Below are 20491 nucleotides of genomic sequence, written 5' to 3'. Positions count from 1 at the left end.
AGTGCATGGTCGTCATCCTGCCGTCTATAAATTGGGAGACATGAACGGAGAAGTACTCAAAGGAACGTTTTATTTACCCGAGTTACAACGTGTCACCAAAAAAGAAGACGACGTGTACGACATCGAAAGCATTCTCGAACGCAGAACCCGTAAAGTGGGCAAACGACGTGTCAAAGAAGTCAAAGTACGTTGGAAAGGATATCCACCCAGTTTCGATTCTTGGATCGACGCTTCGCAAGTCATCGACTATAAAAAGAAGTGACCATCATGCCCTTTCACACAGCAGACGCAGCTACGTCGACCACTCCTCCTTCACCCAGTTCTTCTGTGCAAGATTTACAAAAACAACCCTTGTGGGTGTGGTGTGGAGAACGTGTGCCTAAAACGCAAATCGTCTTTTTCTGCCAAATCTTCGTGGTGTATTGTGTCATCGGGGCAGCCATTGCCAATTTGAGTTTGCAACAAGGAGACAAACAATTGTGGACCATTTTATTGAGCAGTTGCATCGGTTACCTGCTTCCCAATCCCTCCCTGAAATTCTCCTCGAACGGGAACCACGGAAACATTGTGTCCAGTGCCAGTGCCAGTCACCACTCCAATAACAATCAGAACCCCATTTTGGGCGGAGACACGCCTCTGACGTCCAGTAACCCCTCGGAGAGCCACAGAACTCTGGAATTATGAGTCACCAAAACCAATTTTACTTAACTTTACCCAGTGACAGTTCCATGGAGGTGTTTCCCCACAACACGTTGTGCTGTTACACGGCTAAATTACCTCAGGCCATCCCCTTAGATCACGAAGCCCATTGGGAAGTGGCTTTAGTAGAAATGATTCACCCGACCCAAGTCCTCAATGTCCTTCCCAATCAAAATTGTTTTCATGTGGAAGTTCATGACGAGCCATTGCAACAGGAGCTGGATAAGAAAACAACCATATCTGACATTAAAACCTATAATGAGAAAACTGAAAAGTGGACCTACCACTTGTCCATTCTCCCAGGCTATTATTTCAGTGGTCATCATGTGGTCAGCGCCATAGCCTCCAGGTTTAATGGTGTGTTTGGGAAAGCTTTTGAGATTGTCAAGAACAAAAGTGTCACCCTGGAGTACCACAAAGTAGCACGTCGCTTCTTGATGAAATTTGAGCGGAGTAAAATCCTGTCCATTGTATTTTGTCCTGAATTGTTTGACATGTTGGGCGGAGACACGGACATGAGAAAGACCATGCTCAAGAAAAACGAATTACCCATCGTTTACTACAACGAGTCTTTTGCCAAGTTTTTTCGTACCCCGGTAGAACTGAACCAAGGACTGAATTTGATCTTTGTGTATTCCGATGTGGTGGAGTATAACGTGGTGGGACACACCTCCGTACCGTTACTGCGTGTCATTCCTTTCAAAGTGGATTCTGCCACGAACGCTGACGAGGAAGGTGGAAACACTTACCACGTCCACCGCGAATTTGTCCATCCTCACTATTTGCCGGTCAGCAAGTCGTATTTGGACACGGTCAACATTACTATAAAAGGAGATTTGGGACAAAATATTCCATTCACCAAAGGAAAAGTCACGGTGAAACTCCATTTTCGAAAACGGTTTTCTCACGACTCGTAAGTCATGTATCCAGTGTACCAAGGGGTTGCAAAACAACGAGGACACGGTTTAGGAGATATGCTGAAATCGGCCTTTCGTTCGGTGGTCCCGGTGTTGAAACCGATGGTGACACGCGGATTGCACGCCTTGAAAGATGCGGCACTGACGCAAGGCAAAGAATTTCTCCAAAATGTCATCATCGACAAACAAAACCCTAAAGAAGCCTTCATGAGGGCAGGCAAAAATGTCTTGCTGCAAACGGGCAAAGACATTTTAGGCCGACGAGACACACCTATAAATGCCCTGCACGCTACCGAATCAGGCATTCAGCAAGGACAAGGCAGAAAGAGACGACGAAGAAAACACCCTTTCACCAGACTTCAAGCGAGAAAGGCCAAGAAAAGAAGAACCGTTCGAGACTTAGACGTTTTCGATTATTGAGAAAAGAGCCAAAAAATGATGCACCGAGAGTCTTGCGCTTGTTCCAAGACGGAACTGGATCTGTTTGCCATGCCCCCCACCATGATGACGATGCAAGAATCCCAATGGGTGGAATTTCACCCCGTCTCCTCATTGACAGCCTCAGCTCCCATCGAGTTTGAAATCAAAGGACAGCCCGAAGATTACATCGATCTGAATAGCAGTTACTTGTACTTGAAAGTCAAAGTTGTCGATGAGGACAATTCGACTCTAGATGGCGATGAGGTAATAGATCCCGTCAACAATTTCATGCATTCCTTGTTTAGCGGAGTGGACTTGTACTTGAACAACAAACTGGTCAGCAGCAGCATGGATACTTATCCTTATCGAGCGTACCTGGAAAATCTCTTGACGTACGGAATAGACGCCAAGAACACTCATCTCAATGCCTGTGTGGTATGGGAAGCTGACGAAGCAGGCCAGTTTGAAACATTCGAAACTGATGCAACCAAAACACCAAACAATGACGGATTTGTAGAACGAAGAGACAAAATCAAAAACGGACAAAGTTTAGAACTGATGGATCGTTTGCATTTGGACATGTGGTTGCAAGAGAAATATTTGCTGAACGGGGTGAATGTCCGCCTGAGACTGAATCGTAGCAGTGCCGCTTTCCATTTGATAGGTACTACTGCTTGCAAAACTGTCATCGAGGGAGCCAGGCTCTACGTACGACGCGTAGAAGTGTTACCTAAAGTGGGTAACGACATCAGTCAGACATTGAGCAGAACGACCGCTAAGTATCCGATCCGACGCGTGGAAGTGAAAACCTTCACCATTCCCAAGGGACAGCGATCCATGATCGAAGATCATCTGTTCCAAGGACAGCTACCCAAGCGTTTGATCGTTGGTATCGTCGAAAATGAAGCCTTCAACGGAGCTTTGGCTAAAAATCCTTTCTACTTTCAACACTTTGGCGTGTCCAAGATCGAAGTCAGTCGCGATGGCAAGACCTTGTGTACCCGACCCTTTGAGCCTGACTTTCAGAAGAAGAATTACTTGAGATCGTACTTGTCCCTGTACGAAGCCACCCGCCAGTTAGGAACCAACACCAGTCACGGTATTACGTACGACGATTATGTAGGAGGCTATGCTTTGTGGGCTTTCGATTTCACTCCTGACCAAGGCAGCGACGAGGGACATTTCCACCCTATAAAATCAGGCCAGATTCGTGTGGAAATTCAGTTTGCAAACCGAGACCCTGATGTAACGGTGAACGTCCTCCTGTATGCAGAATTTGATAATACCATAGAAATCAACAGTTTGAGAGAAGTCATTCTAGATTACTAGAAGCCATGGAAGACTGTTATCCCTCTTTACCTAGTGGAGAAACTTTAGACATGAAATGTGAGGAAACTGTGGAAGAAGAAGAATCCCAAGACAAAGACGAAGAAGTTGTCATGATGAAGTCAAGATGGCCAGAACAAGAAGCCTATTTAGTCTCCTGTTTTGCCAAACACTTGGTCGACAAAATGACGGAATTGATCAAGAAAAATTGCTATGGATGTCAAAACGATCATCCCAGTCAAATTCAACACGATAAATGCCTGATGTTGAGTCAAGAAGAAAAATTGGACGAATATCTGGACGAAGCTTGGAGTCTCATCTCAAACAAAGACATGTTGCACCAGTGGTATAAAGACTTGCGTGAACATTCTTGTCCACCATTAACCACTCAAGAGATCCATCGTATCGAAGCTCTCCTGAATCAGAGTGAGGAAACAGAACGAATAACCGTTTATTCGTCAGACATTTTCAAGCAAAAAGTCAGGATCGAATTGACGACTTATTATTACCTGTGAAGAAGAAAAAAGCACACACAAGTCAATGGATACCTGGGAACTTTATTACCTTTTGAACCACAGTTCGTATACGGCTTCTTGGAATCCTGTCGTCTGTGCTAAAGATGAACTCCCTCATCGCAAACCTAAAGACCATCAAGCTTACGTGATCAACACGGACGACAGTCATCTCCCAGGAACCCACTGGGTAGCCGTCTACTTTCCTCAAGAAGGATGTGTGGAATATTTCGATTCGTACGGATTGCCCCCTTTGGAAGACGATATCATTGACTTTATGAGAAGAAATGCTCAAACCACCCGATTCAATAATGTGAAATTACAAGGCACAGATTCCTTGGTGTGTGGACAATATTGTGTGTATTTTCTGCATCATCGCAGCCTGGGCTATTCCTTAGAACATTTAGTGACTCATTTTGATCCTCGTTCTTCTGCTAGAAAAGATGTGAAAGTAGATCGATGGTTCTGTGACCATTATGCTTATATTTTGTCTCAAGCTAGGAAACGTAGTGTCCATCAATGGCCTAATGATTTCCAACAGTGGAAATCATAATTTCATTCACAACGTTGTCAGCCCTGTTTAAAGTAGATTGTATTTGAAGAAAAATGTTTGATGTTATAGTGTTGGATTATTGTTAAAACTGTTAGAGTTGTTGTTTAGTGTTAAGTGATTTTTGGATAAAAAATGTTGTGTTTTGAAAAAAAATGCCTTTGTGGTTTGTTTAGCTATAAGAATGTTGGATTGATGCTCTTTCATTTCTTGCTATCCCTCTCATGACACTCACTGAACGTTGCGGCTCGAAAACCGTGTGGGGGATGTTTTCCTTCACGTCCGCGCTTTGACTTTAAGAACCGGAGTTGTTTCCAGTCTAACCATCCATTGTCGACTCATCCTCCTAAGAAGATGTGCTCCAAACTAGCTAAACTCAACGAAACCTACGTGAATTTGCATAGGGTCAGACACAGTCTGATACCGAAGCCAGAAGAAATAGAGAACGTGAGAATGTTAAAAATCACTGAAGACCTGATAGAAGAACTCTTCAGAGAAGAAATGAACAGGGAAAAAGAAGAATGGACAGAGAAGTACAGACTTCAGAGACAGCAGCAACAGCAGCAACAGCAGCAACAACAACAACAACAGCAGCAGCAGCAACCTGAAGCTGACAGAGGCTTTGTCGATTGTCGTATCGACACCAAAGAGTTCTTCTTCTCTTTCCGAAGAAGCAGACCTATCGCCAGAAAGTCTATCCTCAGAGGACATTGCATTCTTAGAAACAAAAAAGAATGCCATAGCAAACAAAAAAAAAAACAGTCCTTTTCAGGGCTACCCAATACTCTAGAAAAGAAATAACTATTAATTTGCCAATGTGTATAGGTAGAGTAGTGTGAATATAAACACTAACTCTTTATTTAAAAATGTGAGGGTATGTGTTTGTGTGTTTGTAAGTGCTCATGTACGTTGGTGTGGATAGTAGATTAAAATCATGTTTTTTTGGGGTGTTTGAGGTGTATATTTGGAGTTCGATTGGATTGCTTTGCGTATGTGGATAGTCTATTGAAGTGATTTATAAAAAAAATTTTAAAATAATGATGGGTAGCATAAAAAGTGAGTGAGTGTTTCTTTTAGGTCCGCGCGTTGTTGTTTGGTCATGATCTAGGTAAGATCAATTTTATGTTTTTAGGGGATGTTTTCCTTCACGTCCGCGCTTTCAGTATAAATTGAAACTCGTTAGGCAGTCCAGCTACCCTTGTTGATTGATCAACACCGCCAGAAGAATGAACACCAGAATTGTGAAACTGTTAGAACTCCAGATGCACCTGGAATATGCCAGGCGCATAGTAAACGAACTATCAGCGGAGGCTATCGTAGAAGAAGCAAGAATAAAGAAAGAAGAGGAGGAAAGAAGAGAGAGGGAAGAAGAGGAAAAGAAAATAGAAGAGAGGATGTCATACAATATTCCCGAGACAGAGGATTGGGGTGCTGAAGCGAATCATCCCGCCTCTGCACTCTCAAGACAAAAAGTAAAAAGAGACTGGAGTCAAAGATGCGTGTGTGGCGCCAGGCCTGGAAGGTGCAACCATTAGATAGGTGCATCTGGAGTTGAAAAAAAAAAACATCCCTTTTAAGGGCTACACAATACTCTAGAAAAGAAATAACTATTAATTTGCCAATGTGTGTAGGTAGAGTAGTGTGAATATAAACACTTACTCTTTTTTAAAAAAATGTGAGGGTATGTGTTGGTGTGTTTGTGTTTGTAAGGGCTTGCGTAAGTTTGTGTGAATAGTAGATTATGGGTTTATTTATTGTTTCTTAGCGTATGTGAAGAGTATAGTTTGGGTTTTATTATATGAAATGAGAAAAGTGGGGGATGTTTTCCTTCACGTCCGCACGTTGTTGGGTCATAATCTAGGTAAGATCAATTTTATGTTTTAAGGGGATGTTTTCCTTCACGTCCGCGCTTTCAGTATAAAACTAACAGTGTTGGCCATTGGAACCCATTCTACGGAATAAGCAAACAAGAAGATGCCAGCAGCTTCAGCTTTATACAACGATCTTATGGGAAGTTGGTATTGGATGGTGGATGGATTGAGTGTAGTAGAAAGGGTTGAACAGGAATGGAGGTATGCAGTGACAAAAGACTTCGTCTCAAGACAAGTAACCAGCCTCCACTTATCCGTAAATATTGTAAAAGAAATGATAGAGGATGAGGAGAAGAGAATCAGAGGTTTAATTAACCCACCGTATGTCAAAGTGGGTAAGTTAAAAGAAGCGATAGATCATGTGACGAGTGCAAGGTGCTTTCTAGAAGACATTGTAGAATGGACAGATTGGTGTTTCGCGAAGTGGGGGTTAGAAAAACTTAAGAAAGCTGAAGAACTAATGAGGAATGTGCTGACCGAAGAGGTCAAGAAGATCAAAGAAAAGTGGTCAAAGGAAAGAAAAGAAGAAGAAAATAGAAAAAAAAGGATGAATTCGAAAAACTGAACACAAACTGGATGAAAATCCAAGAGAAGTTCCGGGCCATGGGCCACCCGGACTGGCTGCCGGAAACAGAAAAGAAAAAGAAGAAAGAATGATGGACAAAATAAGAGGATGGTGGAAGAAGTTAAGAAGTTAAAAGAAGAAGAAGAAAAACCAAAGGCCCTTTTCAGGGCCCCCATATTTCTCGAAAAGAGATAGCCTTTCCATTGCCTACCCTTTTTAAAAAAAATTTTTTAAAAAATCCCATGTTCAATTTCCCTTGACGCTATACAGTCCCACCCTGTTTAAATTCCTTTGACGCTATACAGTCCCACGATTTTTCTCTATGTTAAATTCCCTTGACGCTATATGTTCCCACAATTTTTCTCCATGTTAAATTTCCCTTGACGCTATATGTTCCCAGGGGTGTTTTTAATGATAAGTCCCATTGACGCTATAGGATCCCTATTCACTACTTATATATATATATATATATATATATATATATATATATATATATATATATATATATATATATATATATATATATATCAGGACTTAGAGACAAAATATGCCAGGGAACTTAGTCGACTGCCCGTTGGCGGATATAAGCTGAAAGTGAAAATTATCTAGGATGCGATTATCAATGGAATTACCCGTACATTAATAATAGGGAAGCATGAAAATGTATAGTAACAAAATCTCATCCAGTGTTAACTCTACGTATTACAGCTTGACCTCCGAAGCAGTCTGCATGTTACTTTAATATCCAATTCGCGTTTTGCCAGTATTTTGACAGCAACATGTTTAGACCTTATATATCATCCAGTTAAGTCTCTCTTCATACTAAATATATGGGATATCCTCGGTTGGAAAGGTGGAAAATGGCAGACACTGAGTGTTGCCATATTTAATGGTTGTATACGAAAGGAAGCATTATGTCAAATAAGATTTCGTCGTCCGCGTTCCTAGTCTACCCTATTATGTCATGACTATTACTATGTTTATGTTCTGGTTGTGGGATATATGGTCGGAGCTATATATTTTGTCAGAGAAACCAAACATACACCGGTCCATATTCAGATGAACTGTTCGCTCTTGTATCATTCTAAAGAACACACACCTATAAAAAGACACCAATAACATAACATAAATAAAACTCTGCATTGCGATAAAAAAAAAAAAAAAAAAAAAAAAAAAAAAAAAAAAAAAATTCTTTTTTACAGGATCAAAAGATGTTTGTCACTGGGTAGACGGATCAGACGTGCTGGCTGAGAGTGAATGGCGATGGATTGGACAACACGGAGGATCAAAGCCCATGTTGTATACAAGCTGGAACCCTTGACAACCTGACAATACTGTTGGTACTGAGCACTTTTTGGAGCTCATCAATGCTGTCCAAGGCACCTACAACGATATACCTGGTGACGTTAGACGTGGTTTCATATGCGAAGCGAGGTGAGGCAAACTAATTTCTTTTTGTTCGTTCATTGTCTTCTTTTTTATCTCAGTATATCCGATAATGTACCTGGAGATTTATATTTATTTTTTTTTTTTTTTTAAAGCTGGTCTAAATATATTTTACTACATAACTTTGTAGTTAATAATTTCAAGACTTAAACTAATGAGGGCTTATAACGAAAAACAATAGATTATGATGTTATTCCGCTTGGACGATGCACAAGTTATACATATATGTGAATGTTTGAATGTATGAGGATATATGATTAACAATAATACTAAGTTTTAATGACAGAAAATGAATTTGCTGACTAGTCAAAGTAAAGAGTCTCCCTTACCAGTTTGCAAACATGAGTATGTCGCCAAGATATATAAAGCGACAAGATAAACTACAAATGATGACGATAAGTAAATGAAAGAAGATAAAATGAGAAACTGTTATTTTACATGTGTAAGAAACGATTTTGACAAAGTTAGGAAAGAAAGGTGGAAAGAAATTTGAACAATAAAGGATAAGCGATGAACATAACTTCTCTGTACGGCGAGTCATTGCAAAGCGATTCGCGTCATTTTATTTTTAAGAAAAATTAATTGTTGTTTGCAGAAATCAAGGCAAGGTAGTAATTTATGCACTGAAGTACATATGTGTGACTTTTCAAAAAAAATTATGAACTGGGTTGAAAACGCTAACGTTCGTCCGTGTAATGTGAGGGATTGAAACATATCGATCTGCTGTTCCTGGTACTATATACAAGAAAAAAAGAAACTGAACTCAGTGTTGTGTATTTAATACAAGTCCATTGCTACAAAGAGGCATTCAAGTATATTCTTCGTAACTAAATATCGATTACGTGAACTGGTCTTTGCTCTAAGTCGAGGATAAAAAGAATTGAACATGTATTTTACTCCGTTACACGTCTCTGGGAACATAATTGCCGCCATTATTTAATTTGTATATCAATGTTGACGCTTTAACGAGTCATGATAGGTAATGTACTGCATTGAATTGCTAACACATACATCTATTAATTTTCTAATTTTAGCTTCAGTAGGAGGACATGAATGTAGCGTGAAACGTGTTAAGCATGTTGGCATCTATTCACATTAGATCTAAGGACTAGAACACTAAATCAAACCATTATTGGTTTGAACCACACCGATTTATCAGTGGAACCATTATAATTTTTGATCATAAAAACGTTTGGTATGATGACCGATCGATACTAGTTCAGCTTTTGACATGGCATAAAGGATAAAACATGTCGATGCTGTCAGATGAACAAACGGTCTGAACTGATACTACAGACCAATTACTCTAAAACGAACCTTTGTTCTGCAGTCACAATTCAATATAATGATACTGTTCAAGGAAGAGTCTGTTTGGAATGATAATGCAGACAAATGACAGTCAGAAGAACCATCACGATAAAATACGACACTATTCAATGATAATAAAGACTAACTATTGTCAGATAAAATTTGCTCTGGAAAAACGATTTTCTATAATAACACTGTTAAATGATCCACTGGTTTAGAATGTCGACAAAATATAATTATGCTGTTCAATAGCCTTCTTTCTGGAATGGTAACAAAGACCAATTACAGTATATAAAAACGCTGGTCTGGAATCACAATACAATGTAATGACACTGTTCACTGAACCACTGCTTTAGAGCCTCGACACAGTTTATTGATAGCATATACGCTATCACAAATACAATATAGATTACTCAACCTCGTCCTCTCCTCCTGCTCGCGTTCTTCAGCTCGCCCTGCAAGTGTTCCAGCTCGCCCTACAATTACTTCAGCTCGCCCTACGATCTATTCTCTGGCTTCACATGTGATAGCTCCATCTCGTCCTACGATTACTCTAGCTCCTCTACGATTACTACATATATCACTACGAACTCTCCAACTCCAACTCATCATATGTTTGCTGCAGCTCAAAAATGTATTAGCCCATGTCATCTTGCGAAAAATCCACTTCAAATTACGATCTTTCCAGCTCGTCTTACGATTAATAAGACTCACCCTTCGATATTTTCAGTTAACCGAACGATTGATTCTGCTCGCCCTAGGCTATTTCCAATTCGCCTTCTTCAGCTCTTCGTACGATCTCTGCAGCCCGTGCTACGATTTTTTAGTTCATCAACTTTGAAGGATTTGGCGCGCAATATAAAAGCGTATAGGGGCTGTCACGGGTGGCGTCTTGTCTCTAAATTAACTTGCCGGAATATATGCCGGATTGATCTCCAAAACTGGATCAGTCAGGATTTGCTGCGTGGCATAGTCATTTATCATTTACTACTATCAGGGTCGGCTACCATGGTTGAATCATGTTCGATTATCCATCTATATGGTTAAAATACCACTACCGTCACCCCCACTACAACCCCGCCACGCACATACACGGGGGATGGGTAATTAGGGCTTCTGTCCCGTTCCATACATATTTATTTGTGTGTGTGTGTGTGTGTGTGTGTGTCTTTCTATGTCATTACAGACAGAGGCTTTGATGAACATACATGAAGGGCTGACATCCACGATATATATATATATATATATATATATATATATATATATATATATATATATATATATGTTTGTGTGTGTGTGTGTGTGTGTGTGTGTGTGTGTGTGTGTGTACGTGTGTGCAGGTTTGTGTGTGCGTATTTGCTGCAACATTTATTGTAATAAAGAATGATTTAATTCAATAACGTTTAATTCAACTGTAGTTCCTTTTTACTGAGTTGGAAAGGTTGTCTTTAGCATAGCCATTACAGACGAACTTCACCTTTATTTGCTTACCATAATTTTCTTTCTTTCTTCTGTTTTCTTAAACATTTGTCAAATAAATGGAAAGTATTTTCTTCTATTTTAGTGTGGAACAAGGCAACCCATAAATAATTGGATAATACTGTTTTCATGTGATGTCTGTTGACAAAATGTTGAACTGATTTAAATGCTTTGAACATTTAAATATAGATTGTTTAAAATTTCAGTTCTAGTTGTAAAATGTCCACGACAATTGTTATTATCGTTAAACGTATGTGACTGAAAACAATTTTACCAAAAAATAGTATGGTATGGTAATTTGTTTATTTATGTGCGCGCAACCTCCCACTTTGGTTTAGGAGACAATGGAGTGTTCGTTGCCTTGAATAAACTGTTCTTGATATAAGGTTGTTTGCATCACATATTGTTTCTGATATAGCGTGAATCACGTGGTCTACCATTACTTAGAGGTTAAAAGTTCTCTAGAATTAGGACTCTTGATGTCCCCACCATTGTTCGAATCCGTTTTATCGCACAAGCAGACAAACTATTACAGTATCGCGGACATAAAGTGTGTGAGCTGAGTATATTTGCTGGAAATGACAACATTTTTTCCGATTTTTGAGCAACCAATTAAAAATCTTTTCCTAACAGTTTTTGTTCTTGATTTGTCCTATTAAGGAGAAAACATGAAAGGTAGATCAGTGAAATATAACAATCATATTTGTAGTAAGATGTATTTGATCTGGTTCAATTATAATTTTTATATGTTTTACCGATTTTGACTTTGTGTGAACTTATCTTGCTTTATGTGGCGGCCTTGTAGTTTTACAACGACAAATCTAGTTTAATATTCATCAGCATGGCGTTATTTAGAAGTATGTTTCGGTCAAACCTGCATTGACATTTAATCACGAGTGCGTTATGTAGGATTTATTCCCCCTGTCAAACATAATTAACAAGCTGGCAATGTTTACCATTTACTCCCTCGGTGCAACATGTAGTGCCTGTGTAGGAAGCAGGTACTATTTATAATTCTCTCCCTCAGTCCAAGAAGTAGTGTTAGTGCAGGAAGTATGCGTTTTTTACGATTCATTCCATATGTCAGGTATTTAGTGGCCGCATGGTTGTTTGGTTTTAATAGTTAATAGTTACTTTCAACATATGATTGGTTTTATTCAAGCCGATTACATAGTTACATAGGTGATAACTGGCCTTGCTTTGTATTGAAACAGCGATCACTTGATTACGAGTTCAGCGCAGGAGCAACTGATATGCATCAAGGGCAGATCAGAAGAGAACACTTAATAATCTTGTTCAATTAGTGGCATAGCAGTATACATATATGCATTAATAACTTTTTGTGTATCACATAAGACACATAAGAAACAATAAATGCAAACTACAGTATGAATATAATGTGGAAACACTCATTATCTAGCAAATAACAAGTTCACATAGCTATTTAAAAAATTCACACCAACCCCACCCCATAATAAAATAGCAGATGGAAGAAAGACAAAAAAAAAAGAGAAAATGTTAATTAAGGAAGATTGTAACTGGAGGAAGCTGAACATCTATCAAGAGAGTGCGAAATGCATACGTGTTATTCCTAATTAAATATCAACAGCATGAAGTCAGTAATAAAGTAGAACAAAAGGGAAATTGTGCATTATTACAGCAATGGCAGAAATGCAAAATAAGTGTGTTTGTGTTTATCCGCAGGTGCAAAAGAAACATTTCTGCTTTCTCACATTACACTGATACTTGTTGCAATCAATGGAATTTTAGATTCAATGCAAAACTGTACTACTGGGTATCATTGTGGGCACTTCAATGTAAAAGTGTACTAATGTTTTATATCTGGGGAACGTGCACCTAATGTAACGCATTTATATAAAACATTTGAGTTTCACACCAAGTATTTTTTAATTGTCTGTCTTTTTATATGAGGGGACCACATCTCTCAGTATGTTCTGTATGTATGTAGGTCAAAGAGAGAGAGAGCGGGGGAAGAGAGAGAGGGAGACATTATGCGGAAGAGAGAGAGAGAGAGAGATGAAGCACTATAAAACTAAATCAACCTAATTTTAACATGAAAACTAAATTCAGTTTGTGCTAAAAACACAAAGGTGCTAGCTCATTGATAATGGCATGTTTAGTCTGCATATAATTTTTTATGGAAAACACGAACTGTAAAGTGTTTGTTAACGTATGCCAATACAGCATTGTTTTCAATTTATGTGCAATAAACGATGAGTGCCACTGACGTGCACATGTATTAGGTACTCCTTCACTATCGTTGAATTTTTCATGATAAATCTTCATACATTTTCCAGGATTTAATTTGATTTTTTCATATTAATCCCATCATGTGTGGAGTAGTCATTAATCTGTGTTGAATCAGATATTAACTTATTAATGAGATACTACCGAACTATTGAAAAAAAAGAATACATTAACAAAAAGGTATCACGGCACTATAAGGTCCTTGGGAATTTAATATAGGTGGACATGTATAGGGACAACGGGAATGTAACATGGGAATTGTACCTGGGGAATTATAGGGTCAAAACTATGCATAGGGTGAAATGCATTTATAGTGACAAAGGTTGATGGGACAAAAAATAGACATACATAAACAAACAAATGCACATTATAAAAAATAAGATGGAAACACACAGAGCAGATAACAAATGTTCTAAAGAAAGATTCACAGATACATAGAGACTCGAAACAGAAAACTCTGTTGTATGGGTACAAAACATTTATTCAAGTATATACATTTGTTATCTGGTCTGTGCTATGGTCTAAGCGCTAAACATTTAATGCATTAACATTTCGACGTGAAACAAATCTACTTACTAGTTGTTTAGTTATTGGTTCTATTAAACTAGTTTTTAAAATTAAAGGTCACGCCTTTCTAAAAATCACCACATGTCCAACTTATTTACATTAAATTTTCATTTATAAGAAAAAGCTAAAACAATACAAATAACAATCAATCAAATAGGATAAAGTTAATGTTTCTCTCTATATCTCTCACACCCGTTGTTTTAAATCTGTTCAGCTACCACTTGTCTCCTAGCATTGATGTTTCAAGTCACGTACTCCCTTTCATTCGTAAATTTGCCGTTATATATATCTTGCTAGGTAAATTTATCGGTAAGCAGATCAAGTGAAGTCATCGTCTTCTTCCCATGGAGGTACAAGGTATGCCATATGAATGATCACTTTTCCATCGGTGATGTCATACTTTTCTCTTCTCGACTGCACATCATCAATAGCCCTCAACCATTTGGAAGAAGTACAGGACATGATCTCCTAACAGTTCTAAAGCTTCGTAGAATTTTTAAGCGAGCATGGAGTGTAGAATAAGCCGCAATGTAGACATTTTCAAATTCGTCGGCTTGTATAAAGTCCAGTACTTCTTCGTAATTGACCAGTATCAAGAATCTTAACAGCCCTTATTTCTACTTGGATTTCAGCGAAAGCTTTCTGGCATGTAAACTTAAGGTCGATTTGTTATCAAATAGATGCTGTTACTAATAACGTACATAATTAAATGGACCCTAAAAAAATATAAACAGAACATGACCATCTTGGTACAATTGCATCTCATTTGTTTAAAAATCGCCTTTATAAAAAAATAGAAAGTCAATAAACGACCTTGGCTCACAAACTACGGACATAACTTTGAAAAAATATAACAGAATCGTTTCTGCAATGAGGTCGCTCATTCTGTACAATTAACGCCGGTTCCTATTACAAAAATAACCCACGTTAGTAAAAGCAAACTATGTACGTACCAACGAGTTTCTTTATCTAAAACCGCTAAACACATTTTCACCGAATTCGACAGAAATTCAGCCATTTGAACTTTTAAAGTTATTGAAATGATGCAGAAGCGACATCCGATATAGGCGTCAATAATAAAAACAAAACAGTGAAATAGAAACCCCTTTAATGGGGGTTTCGAAAGGTACGCTAAAAACTACTCAAAACGCATTGAACATAAAATGTATTCCTACGCTAATTTCTGTCATTATACGATTTATTTACTTTGCCACATTTGTTTAGGAAATCCAGTACATACATTACAAGTTCAGATATACCAGGACCATGTCAGTTATATTCGGCACTACTTTTGTACACAAAATATAAAACAAATTAGCATCGATTATGTTGCATTTATAAAATGGTAGTATTCGTATAAACAACCTAGAATACTTTTAATGAAACCCACTTTTCATTAAATGACTTAATTGCAAATGACTAGAGGTTGACTTCTTAAAATTATTTTATTCTGTTGTTCGATGTTAATAATACCTCTATCAAATCCAAGTAATATTCTTCACTCGTTAGCAAATATCCAGGACATGTCAGAATAAGATAATAATTTGTTTGTTTTTTTAAGTGGTTGGGTGGGGGTCTCTGAAACAACAATGATACATGATAACATCTATTTGACCGTGTAGTGCACTGCAATCCATATTAGACTGAACCAATCAAATAAAGATGTTCCGTCTGGATTTGCTAAAACACTGAAGCATAAGTGTGTGGTATGGCTATATATGCCTGGTCTGCATTTTCTAGGGTTCAATATATTTTGTCAGATTATGTGGATAGTTGCCTACCATAGGCGACCATAGGCTACACATGCTAAGTTTAAACACAAATACCAACTATCCACAATCGACACAGAATCAAGTTTATTTCTTTGATTTCTCTTAACTAGTTATGATGCATCTACAACACAAGTCATTTTCTCTGTTCCAGAATAAAAAAATGCTTAACCTTGCAGTTAGCTGCCGATATATATATATATATATATATATATATATATATATATATATATATATATATATATATATGTGTGTGTGTGTGTGTGTGTGTGTGTGTGTACCTTCTCCTATGTGCATACACACTTGATTATCTACATACACACTTGTTTATATAGACATATAAAGATATTATGCAGTTCATGGAAGCCGCGCTAGACAAGGTATTGTCAAGACAATATGATTGGTTCAGACATGTCCTTTTTATCTATTGACAAACAAGTTAACAGGAGGACACATCCGGCCTTCTGTAAAGACAATGTGACTGGATGGGACATATGCTACATGTCTGCGGCGTGATGCCCTAGTACTAGACATCGCTGTAAACTGACACACTGCATACATTGCAACGATATGATTGCACCATTGTTAATATAACGTACAACAATCAAAATCACACACACACACACACACACAGTATAAGGAGATGGACGGTACGAATTTGTGCGTCTGCTAACTGCAACATGACTTTATTATTCAGTAGGTTGACAACCTCTCCGCACATGTTTCTGCAGATTCGTTTCTCGCTGATATTTATACCGTATATTATTATGGTGTTGTGTTCTGCTCAAAGGCTCGCAGATACATTCCTAAGGACATAGTATTTGCCTGAAGTCCATCACTTGAGGCTAAATGAGCACTGCGCTGACATTCTAATACCCGTAGCCTCTCTTTCGGTTTTCCCTTTTTGTCTGCGAGTCTTAGTCTTTCAACCTTTTCACTGATTTCCTGCATCTTCCATCGTCTGCAGTCCTCTTTGAGAGATTGGTTGTGTACATATTAAATAGAGATATTTCAGCCAAATGCCAATATACTCTCTAGTTGCCTTTCTTTCCAAACTTCCCTTTGATAGCTTTTTTTTTCTCTTCTTCTGGGGGTAGTATCCGCTGTACCTGCCTCCAGGACACAAATATTCCTGCAATCCAAGAACAGTCCTGCCAAAACAATTGCCTCATTTAGCATAGATGAAAGGACACACCGCGCTCTACCAAAGATGAACTCAGCTTGCATATGGCCCCGAGTGGCCGAGTGGTCTAAAGCGCTTTCCGTTACGGATCACTGCCATCTCACCTCTGTCTGCGTGGGTTCGAGTCTCGGATTCAGCCAATGTGGGTATGTGAGAAAGCTTGCCAGTAGCTTCTCGTGGGTCGGTGGTTCTTTCCTGGGTTTTCCCGGGTTCTTCCTCCACCATTAATACTGGCCGCCATGTATAGCCAATCGTGTGCTGAAAAATGGCGTTAAACCCTACAACAACAAAGCTTGCATATGCCCACATATATCCTCGTTGATTGCGTTTCACTGATTGTGGATCAGTTTTACCTTCTCGCCATGCATGTTTGAAGGGCAATTGTACAACAAACAAAAATGACGGAAGCCTGCCTACTGTACTCAAAGTAAACTGTGCGATCCACTAACTACATTAATGGTGACATTATCCTCCTATGCAATTGCTAATTCTGTCACGCATTATGTTGGTATTGAAAGAGATGGTTCAACATGAGAGCGGTAACTTAAGTAAAGGTTTCAGAGACTGGAAGCTCTGTATTTAGGAATCACTTTGAATGCCTTGTCTCTCACCTGATTTATCTTTGACTCGAGATCTTAATTTAGTTAGTAAGTATTGAGCTTGGTAGCTGCTTTATACTAACTTAGCTTGCGAGTTAATTACTCTTTCATTCATTTTGTATATGGACAATTAGGTCTGGTTGATCCGATAACGAAACTTTGTGTTTTCAAAATATTTTGAGCATTTGAAAGCCGAGATTATTCAAAGGAACAAACAAAGAAACAAATAAGTTAAAATGAAATAAGTCTCTGTATTGCGATGAATGTTTATTCACAGGATCTACGAAGGATGTGCATCACTGGATAGACGGATCCGACAGACTGGCAGAGAACGAATGGCGGTGGATGGGACGAGACGGAGGATATAAGCCCATGTTGTATACAAAATGGTACCCGGGAAAGCCTGATAATACTGGTGGTATTGAGCACTTTTTGGAGCTGATGAATAGCTTTACCGGAAATCACGGCCAGGATAACGATTATCCTTATGACAGCAGATATGGTTTAAAATGCGATGCGAGTTGAGACAAAAACAAAAAAAAAATTGATTTGCGTCAATTGTATTGTTATTGTCGTCTCCATATGTCTCAAAACTTAACAAGCAATCTTTAAGTCTTTCAAATTTACCCTCTTCAGCTTAGTTTAAAGACATTTTCTATTACATAAATTTGGAATTAGGGATTACAAGATGTACAATATAGAGGGTAAATGTGCGTTTGTGTGAGTGTTTTGGAATTTTTAACGTAGCTTTAACAATTGTTCAGTGATATCGTTACGATGTCCGCCGTATGGCAGTTTATGGTGATGTCTAACAATAGGGCGTAATGCCACAGACATGTACCATGATGTCCCACCCAGTCAGATTATCCTGACACCAGGCCGACCAGTCTCATCCTTAGCCTGTTGATCATGAGCGCCAAGCGAGGCAGCTGCTAGTTCCAGTTTTGTTTATATAAATCTTTAGTATGACTCAACCGGGAGTCGAACCCGTGACCTCCCGCATCAGAGGTGGACGCTTTAACCAATTGGCCACCGAAACTGTAGAACAAAGATGAAATAAAACGAATTCTTGAAAGATTATAAATTATTTTTGTACCCAATAAGGCATATTACAAACCGCAAGCTTACAAATTTCCTTTAACTACATGAAACGTAAAATTTCAGCATCAAATCTGAGCTGAAATGTACCGTAATTGTTTATTATAAATGCATATTGCTTCTTATGGCTTCAACATGGAATATTATTAATTCAATGATAATGTAATATTGTATATTTAAATGCATACGTCATCTCGAAAACTTTTATATATCTTGTAGTTTATTTGTTCCAAAAGGTATGAAGAGTATTTGCTTAAAATGAGTAAACAACGAATATCGAGTGGGTGAAAAATTCAGTATTTTCACGTGAGGAGTAGCAAAATATAGGTGCACTTGTGCATGGACACTGAGCAAAGTTTAAATTTACCCCCTCCTCTGCCGCATTCACAGAACAGTTAACGTCTGATTTTAATTAAAGTAAATGCTTTTAGTACAAGCATATTGTTTTTGGCAAGGCAGATTCATTGTTTTATATTTTAAGGGTCTAAACAACAGCTCAGTACCCACAACTGAACCAATTACACAGAACATATCATACGGTCGATTGTATTAATTGCGAATCAAACACATTTATATTAACGCCAATTTTCAGCACAATATAGGCTATACATGGCGGCCAGTATAAATATGGAGGAAGAACCCCGGAAAACCCCCGAAAGAACCACCGTCCCAAGAGAAGCAACTGGCATGTTTATCACGTACCCATATTGGCTGAGCCCGAGACTCGAACCCAAGCAGACATAGATATACCGGCAGTTATCCGTAACGGTGAGCGCTTTTGACCATTCGGCCACTCAGGGACCCACAGTCAAGTTAATGGTGTAACTGATTAGTGACATTTATTTTGAAAACACCATAATACATAGCTTATATTTCTCAATATTTATAGTTTAACTCAGATCGTTAATAATTGTAAATACGTTTCCTTCAGTTTGAATTCAAAAGTCTTGATTGTGTCCTTAGAGTGTTTCAGGCTAGAAATTTCCCCATTTTGTTGACAGAGTATTTGCAGAAAACGGTAATTTCCACCAGGACAACTTGGAGATGTATGAAAAACTTGTTTACTTGAGGATTTTCGTTCATACTTTAACATCCATAGCAGAATCGGTCCGATTGTCGTTCTCAGATTTTAATTTGGGTGGATTTATTTAGTTATTTACCTGTATTTCATTGTGCTCATTAATGCTTCTTATATTAAATCATTAATTTGGAATTATAGTGAAAAACAAATTCAGGCAAGAATATTTTAGATTGCATTATTGTGACACCTCAAAAGATTATCAATGCAATGACACAGTACACGCCATTGGCATACCAGTACATTCGAGACTACGAGCAGACCAACATATTTAATATTGCAATATATTTGGAACACCACTGGAATTCAATTGAAACTTAATTCATGTAGACTTGTGATGTAACTTTAAATTCTACTTAGGATTTGATTCACAATATTCTGTGTTCCTTTTAAATTTTCCCTATTTTAATCTAGGGAAAAAATTATTCATTGAATTTCACAAACACTTGTATGTTGTGTTCCGCTGTTATCTATATATCTATGTATATATATATCTATCTATCGTATCTATCTATCGATATGTGTCAAATCAGAAACAATATCCCATCCAAATGCAAACATAGTCAATAGTAAGCTGCAAAAAAAAATATTATTTGAGAAATTCATCAATTGTAGATAGGGTTATCGTGCGGACATGGAATGGAAAATTCAGGACAAAGAGGACACCGAAGATTGCAAAGAGATAATGTAGACTGATTTGTTGCTGTTAATGTCTATTTTAATGACCTGTTAAGCACTTCAGTGGCTGTATCACGCTGATAAAATGGGAGCTAATTACCTTGTCCAAGAAGAGGAAAATCCCAAGCTGACGACCCGCTGGCCATAGCGGGTATCAA

General features: G+C 38.2%; 1 protein-coding gene across 1 annotated transcript in view; it reads left to right on the top strand.

The window, feature by feature from the left end:
* Nucleotides 1-18076, top strand: part of LOC149784167 (uncharacterized) — a 35088-nt gene extending 17012 nt beyond the window's left edge. Inside the window, exons 2-3 of the mRNA XM_089933222.1 lie at nucleotides 8063-8294; nucleotides 17757-18076. Of these exons, the coding sequence (XP_089789348.1) occupies nucleotides 8228-8294; nucleotides 17757-18004 (315 nt within the window). The 5' untranslated portion in view covers nucleotides 8063-8227 and the 3' untranslated portion in view covers nucleotides 18005-18076. The remainder of the gene's footprint in view (nucleotides 1-8062; nucleotides 8295-17756) is intronic.
* Nucleotides 18077-20491: the final 2415 nt, after the last annotated feature.

This window comes from Sinohyriopsis cumingii, chromosome 14 (genome assembly GCF_028554795.1).
Source record: "Sinohyriopsis cumingii isolate HCF-2022 chromosome 14, ASM2855479v2, whole genome shotgun sequence".
NCBI lineage: Eukaryota > Metazoa > Mollusca > Bivalvia > Unionida > Unionidae > Sinohyriopsis > Sinohyriopsis cumingii.
Note: the sequence above shows the minus strand (reverse complement) of the source record. Positions and strands in the feature narration are given on the sequence as shown.